We start from the raw sequence: 16,594 nt of genomic DNA, 5'->3' as shown, positions 1-16,594 counted from the left end.
CAGGAGAAACCAGAGAGCTGTCTTCAGAAACCAAAGGCTTTCGTCAATGTGCAAATAGGTTTAAGCAAAACAACGAAAATGAGTGCACGTAGCTTCAACCTTTCATCTCAGCTGTGCTGACGTTGCAGGTCTAATTCCTGGCAACAATTGTGAAAACTGAACCTTTGCTTTTGCTCTTTGTTGGTATTTTAAAGCCTGTTGCTGCCTGATGTTAGAGGAGCCATGCAAGCTGTGTCCTGAGGGCACCAGAAGAAGTTTTTTGGACTAGCCTGGAACTGCCTTGGGAAAAGAACTGGCCCGGGTTGGTGTTGTGGTGCCAGGTGCTGGAATCCCCTGTGTCAGGGAGAGTCTCCTGCAGAGCACGATCCAGGCTGGTGAAGCTATTTCAGTTCCAGGGAAGCTGAATTTTGGTGGTTTGACACCAAAGACAGGCTCACGTTTTGCGGAGAAGAGGGCTGCAGGAGTGGTTCCATGTCTGTCTGTTCATCCCCACACCATTCAGCAACCCTCCGTGCTTGCACAGCCATCATACCTTTTTTTGGGAGAGAAATTGGTTTGGGGGTAAATTAGGTCTGACTAGGCTCATCCTCTGAGGAGGAGAATGCCAGGGCCAGCAATCAGTCTGGCCGGCTGTCCGTCCATCCCCGCACATTCCATATCCTCGGAGTGGCGGGGCCATCACCCCCCTTTGTTTTGGTTTTTATTTTTGGGGGTCGGGGGCGAAGGGGTTGTGCACGTAAATAATTTTTCCGGTAAATTCTCTCTGCCCATTCCTCCTCCCCGACCGCCTTGACGGGCCCTGGGGCTGACCGGGGCGGGGGCGGGCGGCTCGGCGGGCAGCCGGTGCCGGTGCCGGTGCCGGTGCCGGTGCCAGCCCGGGATCGCGGGGCCGGTTCCCGGGCAGTGGCAGCAGCAGCAGCCGGTGCCGGTGCCAGCCCGGGATCGCGGGGCCGGTTCCCGGGCAGTGGCAGCAGCAGCCGGTGCCGGTGCCGGTGCCAGCCCGGGATCGCGGGGCCGGTTCCCGGGCAGTGGCAGCAGCAGCCGGTGCCGGTGCCGGTGCCGGTGCCGGTGCCGCTGCCAGCCCGGGATCGCGGGGCCGGTTCCCGGGCAGTGGCAGCAGCAGCCGGTGCCGGTGCCGGTGCCAGCCCGGGATCGCGGGGCCGGTTCCCGGGCAGTGGCAGCAGCAGCCGGTGCCGGTGCCGGTGCCGGTGCCAGCCCGGGATCGCGGGGCCGGTTCCCGGGCAGTGGCAGCAGCAGCCGGTGCCGGTGCCGGTGCCAGCCCGGGATCGCGGGGCCGGTTCCCGGGCAGTGGCAGCAGCAGCAGGCGGCGCTGCGCCCCTTCGCGCCGGCAGCGGCTCCGCCGGGCTCCGCTCGGCTCCGCGCCCGCCGCCCCCGCCCAGCCCGCGCTGCCGCCGCCGCCGCCCGGCGATGCCCGCGGCCCCCGGTGGCTGCGGCCCGCGGAGGCGGCGCTGACCCGGCGAGCAGAGCGGCCCCCGGCCATGGGCAGCGTCGGCCCCCGCCCGCAGCGAGGCCACCGGCAGGTACGTGCGGAAAGTTTGGCGGGGGGGAACGAGACGGCACCCCCGGGGCGACTCTCTCGCGGTGCCCGCTCCTAGGGGCTGCTGGGTCCCGACGAGGGCCCCGGAGCCGGGCTCAGGGGGCCGCCGGGGTCGGTGTACCGGCGAGCGCCGGCGGCACCGGGATGCCGCTGCAGGGCTCCGCCGTGGGGTCCAGCGCTCCCGGTTCCGCCCGGCCGCCCCACGTCCCTTCGCGGTCCCCGCGTGTCCCGGTCCCCTGCCGCCCGCCGGGGCTCCCCGGTGCCGGTGCGGGGCCCGGGAGGGCGCGGTGACTTTCTTGGAGCCAGCTCTGCCCTGCGCCCCGTTAACGGTGACTCCGGCAGCGGGGGCTGTGCGGGGATTCGGACCCGGTGGGCCCTGTCCGGCCACCGCTCTGGGGGTGGGCTCGTCACCGATGCTGTTTTGCCAGCGCTGCGAAGCTACTCGCCTTTCTGGGAGGTAAAGCACTGCTGGAGAGATCCCAGATTCTGCAGCCAAGAATCCTCCTTTACTCTGGAAGGGGCCATGGATCCCAACTGCTGTTGTCTTCAGCACAAGCTGTGAGCTCAAGCAAAGCCTTGACCAGGACACGATCGGATGTGGGCTTTAATTTTCCTCTGCCTCCTCTCTCTCTGGTGTAGCTCCTCCAGCCAGGATGGGTTTGCCTGTGGGCCAGCACCAGGCTGGAGTTGGGCAGTGGCACTGAGAGCCAGCTGCCTCGGGGGGCGGCTCGAGGGGCACAGGATGAGCACAGATCAGATGGCCCCATCACCACGAGTAGAGGCTCAGTGGTCCAGAGTGTGAGTCCAGTCCCATTCTGGAGTCATGAGTTCGTCCATGCCATGGGTCCCAAGGCAGGGAAGCAGGAGTCTCCTCCTCCTGCTCATCAGCCACCCCTTTTGCTGCAGGGAGAGGCCTGGGGGTCTGTTCAGTGTCTGGGTGCCCTTTGTCTGGGAGAGCTCATTTGTGCTGGGACACCCACACCCCAGCAAAGAGCCTGCACAGATGAGATGTATCCCTTGGGGAAACAATCCTGGCACTGGATGAGGCTGAGGTTTGGACTGTTAGCAGAGCTGACTTCAAAATGCCAATGGCAGTGGGGCGGTGGGATCCACCGAGTGAACAAGCATCTCACTTGCCAGTCTGCCCAAGAACCCTCAGGCTTGTGCCCAGGATGGGCAGAAACAGAGGATTCTGGAGGTCCTGGGCCCAAATCTCACAGTCCATACGTGTCGGAGCATTTCCTCTCCTGACCAGTATGCAGGATCCAATGCTCAGCTGTTTTTTCAGGACATGAGAGGGAGAAAGGAGATGCCCCCTGCCTAGCCTGCCCTTCTGCTTTGTCCTCTTTTTGGCTGCTGAAGACTGAACCATACTAGAGACAGCAGGGAGCTGTTCCTGGAGTGTGTCTGTGCTGGAGAACCTCAGTGAAGCTCCCATGTGGATGATGGCCCATGTCCACACGTGCCTACAGGGAGGAGAGCACATGGACTCACACAGAGGAACCATCATCCCCTGACATCTTGTTTGCAACTGAGATTGATAGTCTGAGAGATTGGGGAACTTGGCAGCTCCTTCATGTCCTAGCTCAGACCCAAAAGGCAAAAGCAGCTAAAAATGTTAGTGATAAAGTCCACAAAATTCCAAACAGCACATAACTGAATGAAGAATACTGGGATTCTCAGTCAAAATTAAGTGTTTTGACATGCCAGAACATCACTCTTCATTTCACTGACATTCCAGGCTGAAAAATCTCAAGTCAGACCAAACATTTGTAGTTGTAATCTCACGGCACTGAAGGTTGATAACTGTCAAAGCAGCAATTTCTGTGGACCTGTGTTTTCTGATGGGACTTTGGGCACGAGTGGAACTCTGAGTGCCTCTGCCAGCTCCTTGTCCTCGTGTGCTCCTTGTCCACATGTGCTCTCCTGGCCACCACCCGTGGCTCCTGCCCAGCTCAGTGGTTTCCCTTTAGAGTGTGGCATGAACAGTGTGGATTGCATTATTGATAACACTGTAATTTATTTATGCTTCCTTGGCTATAGCAAACAGCTCAGCCTTTTTGAGCTAAATATACTTTGCACTGGGAGTGTGTTGTTGTTCTCTGTGGGATGGATTGGCCAGTGGAGTGCTTGGTTTTTGGTCTAGCTGAGAGGTTTAGGGATGTCTCCTGGGAACTTCACGTGGGTTCACCCTGGAGGGTTCCATGGGCAGGAGCTGGGGATGGGCTCCTCCAGAAGGACTCTGGTGTGTGCTGTGGGGCTCAGGCCTGGTGCCTGCGAGCTGGGCTGTGCTCCCTGCATGAAGTGGGGGCCGGAGCTGGAGCAGCATCCAGGAAACCATCATCTCCTGATGGGGACCTGGCTTCTCTGCTGGAAGGCACGTGGGAGGTTTGTTGGCACTGGGGACTCACGGTCGCAAAAATTGCATTGGCACTGTGTCTCCTGTCCTCACATCTGGGCTGCAAGGCTGCTGCATGCTTGTCCAGCTGGGGCACAGCTCCTGCGTGGGCACATCCCCAGGCCTGGCTGCATGCAGTGCTGGGGCACACACTGCCTCTGGATCGGGTGCAGGACCGAGCAGCTCGAGAGAGCTGTTTGCTTTGTCATTGAGCAAACAGTGCATGCTTCAAGCTGACATCAGTATTTATACAGTGGGCTGGCGCATCTCCAAAGGGACTCCAACAGTACCAGCTGTTGAATGATTCCCCTCTGAGAAGCCTCATGCAGAACATATTCTGCCAGAGCACCAGAGAGCACCTAAAGACGGGCTTACAGGAGAGAGTCCCACAGTCCCATCACATCACCTCGAGGAGCAATGGTTTTCCTGCACATTGAGCCATCCTGGATTCTTTCTGACAATGGAGGGGCTGGAGCAGGAGCAGCCCCTCATCACCCAGCGGGCAGCAATCGAGTCAGGACAGCAAGTAGGATCCTGCCAGCCACTCTTCAGTCTGTTCCTGGCCAAGCTGACCATCCTACAGCATTAACTAGAAGCATTTCCTTACCTCTAAATTCTTTTTTAGCATAAAATATGTGGTGTCATCAAGATATTTTTGGTTTTTTTCCTGGGCAAATGTCAATGCTTTTGATGACATTTTCTGATTTTTGTTTTCCAGATGGGAGAATCAAAGTGCAAAATACCACTTTAAATCACCACTTCGGAATGAAACATTTTTCATTTTGAAATGTCAGTTTAAAACAGGACAATTCATTTTCAAATGCTTCAAAACAAGTAATGTCCTTTTTACCACTTCAAATCACTTTGTTTTGATTAAGAATGTCAGCATGTTGTGTCCTGGCTCTTCATTAGAGGCGTCTGTTTCACTGTTTCATGGTCCAGAGCAGACAGAAATTTCAAACAGGGTTGAAAATTGAAGATTTCTTCTCTGAGAAATGTGGGTTTGTTCAGTGCACTGCTGGAACTCTGCACTGCCCGTGGAGGGGACTGTGGATGCAAGGTTGGCACAGGGCAGTGGTACCCCTGGCACCTGCTGCTGTTCCTGGCAGCACTCCCCATCCTCGGTGTCATCACCACTTGCCTTTGTGGTATCTTGTTAGTAAGTTTTGATCAATCCAGCACTAAAATTTTATGTGGGACATGGTTGTTTGCTGGACCTGGTTAGAGCCCAGCAGGTGATAATGGAGGCTGGGGGGTCACCACGTCCCTTGGCAAATGCCGAGCAGTCACGTCACTGTTGGTGCCACTGCTCGCGGAGCGCTGGAGCTGTTCCTGTCTGAAGGGCTGGGGCTGTAAATAGTGAAGAAAACATATTTAAAGGACTCAGCAGTAAAATACAAAACCTTTTGAAATTTTTTCCCTAGTGGCTCTAGAGGATGTAAAACTTGGCTTCTTCCCAGCATGTGCTGCATGGAGTGGGAGTGGTGCCAGTGTGGTGCCAAGAGAGGTTGTTGGTGTGTCCAGAGATGGCCGATGCAGTTTTGAGTGTGTGGTTGCATGAACTTGGCTTCTGTGCTGGCAGGAGGAACAGCCCCAGGAAAACAATAACACGCTGGGAGAGTGGACTGCAGGTCCTGGTGCTGCCATGGGCTCTGTGTATCCGACTGGCAATCAGTTGCCCTGTTCCTCAGCTTCCTGGGGGGCCCCAGGACATCCAGTGGGAGCAGCCCATCCTTCTGTTTGTCAGAAAGTGGTTTGAAAATTCCAAGCCTTGGCATCACTGCAAGGGACCTCAGTGACACAAGGACAAGAGCAGCACATAAAACAGCACAGAAAAGGCAGAAGCCGAAATGACTCGCTGCTGATCTGCTATGGCTCTTCCCACACACACTGGGTGTGCATGGAGTGTGTGTCATCTGCTTTAATAACCTATTATAAAGGACCTGATTTTGTGCTCTCAGCAGTAAAAATCAGGAGCAGCTCTCAGGTCCTGCTGTTCAAAGGGGTGCAGGGTTATGGGCTGAGCTCCTGGAGAAGTTTCAGTGGTGCAATGGGCACATGCTCATGCATGTGTCTGAGAGTGTGCGTCCTGAGTGTGAAGTGGGGCTGGTGAAATTCCCAGGTGTCCCCAGCCACTCCCAGGGACATAGTGACTCACACTGAATGGCAGGTATCAGTGCCCATGTCCTTCTTTCTCCTTTCAGATGTGCTGATGTCTGCTTCTTGCAAAGACCTGACCCACCTGAGGCTGGCAGATGCACAGATGTGAGCGTGAATCCCCAGTAAAAGGTAACCATCACTCACCTGTACAACTGCTGGTGGGATCTCTTTCTGTCCTGCTGCAATGGCCCATGCTGCTGATGAAGTCTGAGGTCATCTGAGGGTGGTGGGTGAATCCTTTCATCTCCCAGGGCCATGTCCCCACAGCCAGGATACCCCAGTCCTCACAACGTTCAGGAGTCGTACCACTGCGTGCAGGAACATTGGTGAGTGGATCTGCACCTCCCAGCCCTCCTCAGTCCCTCTTCCTCCACATATCTCTTCTTCTTTTTGGTAGAATGAGTGAGAGAGACATACAGAACCTGAGCAAATGGGTTTTCGTGCTCAGTCTCTGCCTTACCACGCTGTGGGGACGACTGACGCTGGCCTCCACGCATCACCACAGAAGCCATTCAGGTAGGGGAGCAAGATCCTCGCTGCTTGTGTCACATGCTTGTGCAATCATCTGGGTCCCCATGATAATGGCAGTACTTTGGGATCATCATGGAATGCCTGAAGTGGGGGTTACATGGGGATGAGATGCTTGGTGAAGTTCTGTCTTGCATTTCTTGGTGAGGGGAGGAGGAGTTTCAGGCTGTGGTGCACACCAGGAGCAGACGGGTGTCTCTCTGGGGACCAAATGCTGACAGCCTGAAGCAGCTCAGTGTCCATCACTGTTTCTGGGGTCTGGGCAAGCAAGGATGAGTGTGCCAGACGTGTGGTGGAACTGGTGTTACTGACGTTACTGGCAGAGCTGTGCACCTGGCAGCACAGACCAACACCTGGATCCTGGGGCACCTGCTCTCTGCTTCATGTGCCTCTGCTTGGTAAGGGCATTTATGGGTTAATTTGAAACCATTCATGCTCTTGATTGACCCCACACCTAACCCTGTCCTACTTCTGTCATTTTTGCCTGACAGTTAAAGCAGTTCTAATCCTGTAATCCCTATCCACATCACTTAAAACCAAAACACATCTCCTGGAGTGACTCTCTCACCCAATCAGTCCACAGCTACCTGCCTTTCCCTTGTCCTAACCCTGGCTACCCCATCCTTGGAAGTGTCCAAGCCCAGGCTGGACAGGACTTTGAGCAACCTGCTCTAGTGGAAGGTGGCCCTGGTAGTGTCAGGGAGTGGAGCAAGATGAGTTTTAAGCTTCTTTCCAACCTAAACAATTCTGTGATTCTAATTGGGAGAAAACTGGGGGGTTTTTTCTTTTATTTCTTGTTCTTCTGGGATGACTTTTTGACACTGAATCAGTTCTACAAAGGATATGGGCACTACTGGCAGTTTATGTGCTCAGTCAACCTGCCCAACCCCAGTGGCAGAGAGCCCTGCTCCTCCATGGGATCAATTTGCAGGGAGCTGTTTCTCTGGGGAAGAGTCACACCAGGGATTAATAAAGCAGATGAGTTTTGAAATGCAGATGCCCAGGTGTACTGATGGGTGTGAATTACCTATAAATCTCACTCATCCATGAGCAGCCAGGCTCTTGCATTCATGTGCCAGCAGACACAGAGTTAGGGATGTTTTGCTCTCAAAGACTTACCCAGATCAGATAAAATTGTATGATTTTTATTCAGGAAAATTTGATCCACAGAAAAGAGGGCAGACCAGGAGCAAACACGTAGAAGTGTGACCCTGTTCCGTGTCTGTATGAACACAGTTTCTCTCTGCCCATCCTGCTTTCCTGACACTGTAAGAACTTCCTGTGACTGTCTCATCTCTTGGGCTGCGTTTCCATGGTCTCAAAACAAGAATTCTTTGTCTACTTACTGAGTTCATGGGCTTTATTCTCCTGTTGTCTGCCCTCTTGTTGCTGCATTTGGGACAGTTTTCGGTGAAGGTTATGTTTGAAACATAATGCTGCATAGTAATGTTGCTTTCATAATGCTGCATTCTCAGTGGCAGTGACATTTGTGTCCAAGGAAGCTGCAGTTATGTTCCTGTGTGGAGTTGAATAGGGATAACTGTGTCACTGATGCCTGAGACCCTCAGAGTCAGAGATGCTGAGGGACAGATATATCCAGAGCTTTCATTCCATTAAAGAATCGTGTTTATTCACAGGCAAAAACACCTAAAAATGATCAATAGCAGAGGAAGGTCTTTAATTGTGACCTCAAACTTAAAAATTTCTTGAAGAGAGAGTCCACATGCAAACCCTCTGTTTGCTGTCCAGGGACACATCTGACTGTAGCAACCAGGTCTGATAATAGAATTATAGAGTACCTCGAGTTGGAAGAGATCCACAAGGATCATGAAGTCCAGCTCCTGGCTCTGCACACAAATCACACCATGTGCCTGAGACCTCTTGTGCCCACCCAGCACATGGAGACACTGCTCTCTCCAGGCAAAGCACTGCTTCCTGCAGAATGTGGCTGGATTTAAAGAGCCACATGAATCAAGCACAGTCATTTGGAAACAGAATAGGAGGCTCCTCAGTGAAGAATGATTCACCAGCAGTTTAATCCCCTATGTAACATGGTGAGGTCTTTGTGATGAAAAAGGCTGGAATGTCTGGATCTAACTCCCACAAAGGTGGCCCCAGCACCTTCTAATGCTGATAATCAAAGGGCTGTCTTTGCCTTTATGTTCATCACTCAACCTGAAGCAGAAGTAAAAGGCATTTAAGTCAGCTGGGATTTTTTCTTTTGGGAAATGAGGTTCTCTGAGCATTGCCTGGAACTCACATGCATCCAACTTTCTCTTCATCTCGTAGCTCTCCACCAGCAAGCAGTATTTTACACTGAACATGTGGAGTGGTGCCCACACTCCTTGAGACACTCAAAATGTGCCATTTCAGGTTATGCTATAAAAGCCCCATGTTCTGTTTCTCATTTAAAGTTCAACCAGAGTAGGACAGCATTTTTATTTTATTTTTGCATGCCGGGTTCAAAAGCCTTTTGCTCTTTCAATTCTTTTATGGTTCCATGAGATAAGCTGTGTCTTTTTAAGAAAGGTTCCAGTGGGCAAATACCAGTTAAATGGGAGGGAGAAGCATGCCAGAGCTTTGGAATTTATCCCAGGCTCTCGGGAGGTTTCCTGCTGTCGGTGTTAAACACACCATCCATCTGATATGCATTTTGTTCCAAGTTTCCTGCTGCTCAGCAGAAGGAGAAGCAGCTGCAGGGAGCTCTGGAGCCCGCAGCTCGCACTGCACGTGGGCTCAGCCTCTCTGCTCACACTTGCCAGGTGTGGGATGTGGGAGCCCCGTGAGGCAGGGACCTCCTCTCCTGCTGGTGTCCCACGGCACGGGGATGCTCTGCAGCGAGGAAACAGCAGTGTCTCCTGCTGACATCCTGGGAATCACCATATCTGAGGCAGAACATGGAGGTTTGAGGGTGAAAAATTCCCTGGTGAGGTGCACAGCCTGGAAGAGTGACTCCTTGTGCTCCTGGACCACGGTGTGATAGGAATGTGGGCTCACAGGCAGCCAGAGCCAAGGATCTCTACTTCTTCCTGACATTATTTGAAAAATCCCATGAAGCTTAAAGAAGGGGCAAAACAGTCATGTTTGTTCTGCAAAGAGTTGCTTTCCTTTTCACTTTCACCGAACTCTACCATTTCTGTATACAAAAGGAATGGAATTCATTATTAAAACTACATTACTCTGGCATTTCAAAGGGTAGATAAAATTCGTGGCCAGAGATGCTATTACGAAATATTCCATATAATAATTGTGTAATTATTATGGACAGAAATGAAAGTAAGTGTCCATTAAAAGAAAATGACCATGAAATAGCAATAAATAAAGGTCAACTGCCCTGGTCCCCCTGACTTTGGGCACTGCTGGTGGATGGGATCTGCAGCAGGGCGCTCCAGCAGTGACCAGGAGTGAGGCAGAGCTGGGAGCTGTGATGGGATGGGCAGGATGAGGCAAATGCAAGGTGGGTCAGAGCAACTGCTGAGCCTCATGTGCTGGGAGAGGACTGAGTGTGGGCTTATGCTCAGAGGTGCAGCAGCAGCAGCAGCACACATCATTCCACACAGCCCTGCATGTCCTGCTTGCACCTCCTTCCAAACCTTTCCTCTGGGGGCAGCTCCTGGGGGCTCCTGCCTGCACTCCAGGATGTGGAAAGTGTCCTGAGCCAGGCATGTGGAACAACCAGGAATGCCCTGCTGCCTGCTTACCTGCATGCATTTTGGGACACCACACTGCAGGAATGCAGCTTCCCTGTCCTCTACCCAGCTTGGCTCCTTTCTGCCAGGGAATAGAAGCCTGTTCCCAGTGACCCAAGGTACCCAGGGCATGCCCATGTGTGGCTCTGCATTGCTCCTCCAGTGCTCATTAAATAGGACCTGCAGGGATCTCTGAGGTCATGGAATGAAGTCTTTCAGCCCTTTTTGGCTGATATTGTGCTTGTGTGGGCCATTACCCAGCCAAAGCACTGATCTGGGATGCTGACCAGCTCTAAACTCTGATCCCAGAGGAGATCAGCCAACACAGTAGTTTTCTATTTTCCTTAATATTTTAATGGCACTGGGAGGTGGAGCAGCAGAGCAGCTTGGATTGCTGATGAACACTCTGACATTTTTCTGCCACTTCAGGGTGGAAACAGCATCCTGATCCTTCGTTCTCCAGGCAGAGGGTGGGTGATGGTGAGGTGGAGGCATTGGTTGTAGCTGGGGTCAGAGGTGATGGTGCTCTGCTTGAAGCCAAAAACAGCACAATGCACCATCCCATCTTGTAGCAAAGTGGGTTTAATGCAAAGCTGCATTATCATCTGCAATTAGCTGGTGTGCTCATTAGTTTCAGTAAACCTCTCTGGTGAGAGGGGATGAATTTTGGAGGGTAAGATGGGCATGAGGGCTCTTAGGAGCAAGAGCTCAGATGCAAGAGGTGTGGAGCAGGAGCCACCACTTTTCAGTACAGGTGGGCTGGGAAGATGCTGTGCCCAGGCACCTGTATGTCACCAGCAGCCCTGGGGGTGGTTCTAGAGGTTGGGACAGCACTGCATGTGCCGGGCTCTCCTGGGGCCTTGGCCACAGCTCACCCCAGCAGTGTTGCCCAGGGCAGTGGGCAGGAGGTGGTCTGAGGTCTGATGGTGGCTGCTTCTCCTCCTTCAGTGCATGTAGAGCCCGGCACATGCGAAGTCATTGCAGCTCACCGGTGCTGCAACAAGAACAAGATCGAGGAGCGCTCGCAGACGGTGAAATGCTCCTGTTTCCCAGGGCAGGTGGCAGGGACAACGCGGGCAGCTCCCTCCTGTGTGGATGGTGAGTATCCATCCTTTTCAATCCCTGACCTCATCTTCACATCCAGTTAAACTGGAGTGGGGTTTCCATGCCCCTGGCATTAACAGAGGAGACTTGCCCAGGGATCCTGCAGCAGAGCAGTGAGGAAGGCGGCACATTTTGGGTACACTCTCACTGGACACTCACACAGTGATGTGGCTGTGATACTTGACTCTGTGCAGCCCTGGGCCATGAGCTGTGGGGGAGTTACTGAGGTTTCAGCACCACTGTGCTGGGGTCAGGTGTGCAGCACTGATCCCTGCACACCTCCTCACCCTGCTGCCACAGCTGGAGGTAGGGATGTGATTCCAGCCATGCAGCACCTTTGCCTGTGAGGAGCACCAAGCAAAACTCAAACTCTGTATGTTTTATTGAATGCCATCACATGCCATGACCAAAGAGCCATTGGGAGCACCGCCAGCCCCCACCAGCATGGTATTGATTTGCTTGACGGCCAGTGCCTAGTAATTCCAGAATGAATTGTTAGGGAAGGCTCTTGCTGTCCCCAGTGGCTTAGGTCATATTGTTCCCAAATAAAAGAGAGCCTATTCTGGTTGCCCAAACTAGAGGCATGAATCACAAGACCCTAATAGAGCAGAGTGGTAGAAGACAATCCCTTTGCTCTGTTAGTGAAGCCTGAAACAGGTTATTGAGCAGCACTGCTCTCCCTGCTCTTGCTGGGAGAGAGGACATTGGGCTTTTTTTCCCTGGGGTAGTGAGAGAAAACAAGGTGTTCTGGAGGCAGGTGGAGCAGTTGGGTCAGGTGAGGCCAGGCAGGTGACAAGCAGCTGCTTGTCCAGGGCTCCTCCACGTGAGCTGTGCTGGAGAGAGGGGCTGTATCTCCTGATGTCACTCAAAGGTGAGCAGAACTGGTCCTCCATACCCTGTGCTGCATCCTGGCCACTGATCCCCTCCTCTCCCCCAGCCTCCATCGTGCTGCAGAAGTGGTGGTGCCAGATGGAGCCGTGTCTCGATGGGGAAGAGTGCAAAGTGCTGCCTGACCTCTCGGGATGGAGCTGCAGCAGTGGCAACAAAGTGAAGACGACCAAGGTGCGTCCCCAGCAGGTGATGGGGGGAACCCAGCTGTGCCTTCCCCAGCCAGGGGCAAGCAAAAACCAGGAGACCTCCCTGGTTCTGTGGGGAAGGAGAGAGCTCCAGTTCCTCCAGGGCACACACTGTTTAATAAGGACTCACTGAAGCAGAGCAGAGGGGCTGGGCTGTGGACTTGTCACTAGTGCTGGAGGGGCTGGCAGGCGTACCACAAAGCTGAGTGAATCCCACAGCTTTTCCAGCTGATAATTCTTGCTGGGAGGCTTGGTGTTGGATGGCTCAGCCCTTGAGCAGACATCCTAGGTGTGTGTCTGGAACATCCCAGGGCTCCCAGGGTGTCCAGGTTACTCCCCAGTGCCACCCTCTGCTCCGGGGCAGCAGAGGTTGGAAGGTTTGGAAGGTTGCCCTTCCCAACCCAGTGGCACAGCCCCGAATCTGTCCCCGTTCCCTGTCTGAGGCAATCATTTGTGACAGAGCACTACACGATTATTATTTTCATGGCTTGCTGAATGCCCCAAGGAACAAGGTGTAATTAAAATTTTATCAAACTCATTAGTAATTACATATATGCCATGGTTAATCAGTTGTATAATTTTGTAATCATTGTTCATACTGTTGACTGTAATTATTCCTTGTGCTTTCATTTTCCTTGCCCCACATCCCCCACCACAAAATTATTGTATTAAGCAATGTCAGGGTTTTTTTCATTGCTGCTATTATTTTTGTGCACAGAAAGCACTTTCATGCTGAAGTGCTTTTATGGACATCCAAAAAGGTTCCTCCAGCCCTGAGCATCTATCACTGACCAGTAACTGCAGCACTACATTGAGCTGGTTGTCTTTTTCCCCCTTTAGTGTTTTTTGGTTGGTTTCCCCCAGCTACTAACTTAGCCCAAAACCTCTGCTCTGGCTTTGCTGTCTTGAATTCTCACTGGGACCATTCCCATCTGGAATGGGAGCAGGACTCAGGAGCTTCTGCTCTCCTGCCTCATCCAGCAGACCTTTTGGGTGCCGTGCCCTTCCTTAGGGAGGTGACAGTTTTGAAACACAGACCTGTGTTTTCAAAAGGACTTCTGGTAACTTTGGGTGACTTGAGTGCCTTTGGAATGGTGCCAAAGGGCTGGATTTGCATCTCAGTCCCCTGTGCAGCCAGACCTCAGTGGGACACGCACCCAGAGCACAGAAATCACAGACCATTCATAAGGTGACTCCATTAAATGAAAGAGCTGATCTTATTTGCACCTCTTGAGGCTGTTTGCTGATAATTCATGGATGGGGAATCAGCTGGATGCATTGGTTAACTTCTGCTCTCCTCTGCAGGTCACTCGATAGCCTCCATGCCGCGTGGCACTGGCTGACCAGCCTTGGTGTGGGTCCTGGTGCTGCCATGAGCAGCAGGATGTGGCCCAGTGCCTGCAGAGGTGGGATGCTCCAGGGCTACCATCCTGCACCCGTCAGCGGGACTGTGACAGCTACAGGATCAGAGCATGTGCTGAGCCCCAGCTTCCCTGGAGGCTGCAGGCAGGGAGCCCATTGCAACTGCCAGAATCCCGTCGCTCCATGGTTTCCTCCTTTTCTCTGGACACATCCTCCTAAATAAAATACTCCCACTGTGTAAGAGCTGTTGACAATCCAGAGACAGGCAGCAGGCCCCCAGAATGGGCTTTAATCTGAATAGCTGAAATCATTGCTGTGAGTCGCCTTTCCCTGTCGCCTGAGATGCTGAATCCAAGTTGCAGTCAGGAATCGAGAAGTCCATGGTTATGTGAAACCCTTCCCCATGTGGCTCCTGGCCCTGGGGTTCCTAGGAGCAGCCTCTGAGCTCCAGCCTGATCCTGAGTCACTGGGGGCTGCTGTGCCCTCGGAGCACTGGGCTTTCCTTGCCCCACCGCCTTCCTGCTATGATCACATGCAGCAGATGTGGCAGCATAGTCAGAGGGTGTCTGACAGCCTGTTGGCCCCCAGGGATGGTGAGATGTCTCCATGGCACATGCTGCTGGTTTCTCCTTCCTTGGTAATTGCATTAATCAGGTTGAAAATTTAATGTTTTCCACCATGCAAGTCCCAGGCACTGAGTTTCTGCTTGTGTTTGCAATTGAATTCTAGAGTTGTGTGAGGGGATCTCTCTGTCTGTGGCTGTGGGCTGTCTAGGGCATGCAGATGCCCAGATAGGGTCTCAGACTGAGCCAGATTTTGTTGCAGTAATCCAAAATAAAGAGAAATTTACCACCTCCTGGCCCTGAGCTCATGACCTTCTCCAGGACACAGCATTTCCTGTGGTATAGCGACTGAAGTGGGGGAGAATGTGAGCTCTGTACCCCCAGTGTCAGACATGCTCGGGGCCCTGGGGCTGTGGGACCAGCACCTCCAGCCCTGCTCTGGGTCCCTGCAGGGGATGTGCTGGTGCAGGAGGGGCTGGAGATGGGGAGGGGGCCATGACAATGAGGGGGTCTGGCGTGTTTGCTGCCACCTGCCTCCTGCCCTGACTCCCAGCACAGGACTCATTATTGAGATGTTTTTGTAATGGGGTATGTAGTACCCTCTCCAGATGTGATGTAAATACCAGGCTGTGAAATAATAAATTAATTTTAATCTCTGCAAAAGATCTTTTCACTCAGCAGCAAAGGGAGGCTCTAGGAATGCTTCTCATGCTGCTGAATCTGAGGTGAAGGGGCTGGGGACTCTGCCCTGGCCATTCCAATCCCGAACAGCTTGTACAATGGTGGCTCTGGAGGAGAGCTGAAAGCCTTTTGTGGCCAGCAAAGGCTGATTAGCTCATAGTGGTCCTAAACAAAAGTGCATTAATTTCTGCAGGGTGCTTTCCTGAGAGCTTCTCTTGTCCTGTCCCTCCAGCTCTGTGTGGCAGCTCCCACTGCTGCAGTGCCATGTCCCCACGGATGCTACCCCTACCCAAGGCCAGCCTGTGATTGTAAGGTCCCCACCCGGAGTCCTGTCCCCCCTGAGAACCCATGCTATGAATGCAGAGCAGGAATCTGTTATTTCCAGTAGCAAACATCAGGCTGTAGATGGGAGCATCCCTGCTTGACTGAGCATTTTCATAGTTTGTTCATAATGTGAGGGATCCACTCTGCAGAAGTACTGGACTTGACATCTACATTGATATAAAAATATTTTATTGCCTTCATAATAGGCACCCTTGCAGCTTATTTTTCACTTACTGCAGTCCACAGTTTAGTGAGGAAATAGCCCCTTGGTGTCTCTGCTGAGTGCTGACCTCGCTGCTATCACACCATCAGAGTACACAAATACTGCAAATTACTGCTCCTCTCCTGGCAGGTAAATGTGTTTCCAAGGAAAATGTTGTGGCCTGCAGGACTGCTGGTGTTATCTCTGGTTCCTGAACAGCCAGGAAGGATGCTCCTGCCACAGCTCCTGGAGCAATAAACCAAGGAGGACGGTGATGGTGATGGGAACATCTCTGGGCTGAGGCAAGGACTTTGATCCCCTGTCTCTTTGCTGCCTCAGTGGGACAATGCTGCCTGCATTGCTGGTCCCCAGCAACCTTGGACATCCTGATCCCTTCTCCCTGCATGTGACCACACTGCTGGTCCCTGAAGGACAAATCAGCCCCTGCAGCTGCATCAGCAACTTGGAGACCCCAGACTCTCACTCCAGGCTCCCAAATCCATCCTGCCCAAATCCCCATCTTGGTGGGTAAGTCTTGTGCAAAGTTCTGTCTTGGCACATCTGTGCAGTAACTGACTGGGAGCTTGCACAGACCAGATCTGAAGTTGTCTGAGGGGTGATTAGTCAGAGGAAACTGTCACAGTTAATGTATTTTCAATATCCTTGGTATTACAATTACACCCCATTCAATTAGTCTTCAGGAAAAAATAAAGTCTTTTGTATTAAGATCTGGTGGAGGATTATTAGAGAGTGAATTAAAAGACAAGGATTCCATTTTACCTACAAATACTAAAAGCATAATGCATAAAATACCCCCAAATTACAAGCTGACTAAATTTAGAGCTGTGCTAGGAGGTGAAATGAAAGGTAAAATGAAACCCTTTGAGGAGTACAAGGTGCAGTATTATCAGAGAAATAAGATGGAAACATAATTAACCACCCAGCATTA

The 16,594-nt window shown here is 52.6% G+C and overlaps 1 protein-coding gene across 2 annotated transcripts; it reads left to right on the top strand.

Annotated features, from left to right (window-relative positions):
- The first annotated feature begins 1,402 nt into the window (after positions 1-1,402).
- On the top strand, positions 1,403-16,052 carry TAFA3 (TAFA chemokine like family member 3). Of its 2 annotated transcripts, XR_009279422.1 has the most exons (7): positions 1,403-1,541; positions 6,161-6,245; positions 6,514-6,632; positions 11,282-11,431; positions 12,375-12,499; positions 13,819-14,512; positions 15,796-16,052. XR_009279422.1 is itself a non-coding variant. In XM_058855993.1 (6 exons), exons 3-6 carry the CDS (start codon positions 6,515-6,517, stop codon positions 13,828-13,830), a joined length of 405 nt encoding a protein of 134 aa, XP_058711976.1. In that variant the 5' UTR covers positions 1,403-1,541; positions 6,161-6,245; position 6,514; the 3' UTR covers positions 13,831-15,009. The 2 variants fall into 2 exon arrangements, 1 of the variants encoding a protein (XP_058711976.1); XM_058855993.1 differs by lacking the exon at positions 15,796-16,052 and having other exon boundaries at positions 13,819-15,009.
- Positions 16,053-16,594: the final 542 nt, after the last annotated feature.

Source organism: Poecile atricapillus, chromosome 23 (assembly GCF_030490865.1).
Source record: "Poecile atricapillus isolate bPoeAtr1 chromosome 23, bPoeAtr1.hap1, whole genome shotgun sequence".
Lineage (NCBI taxonomy): Eukaryota > Metazoa > Chordata > Aves > Passeriformes > Paridae > Poecile > Poecile atricapillus.
Note: the sequence above shows the minus strand (reverse complement) of the source record. Positions and strands in the feature narration are given on the sequence as shown.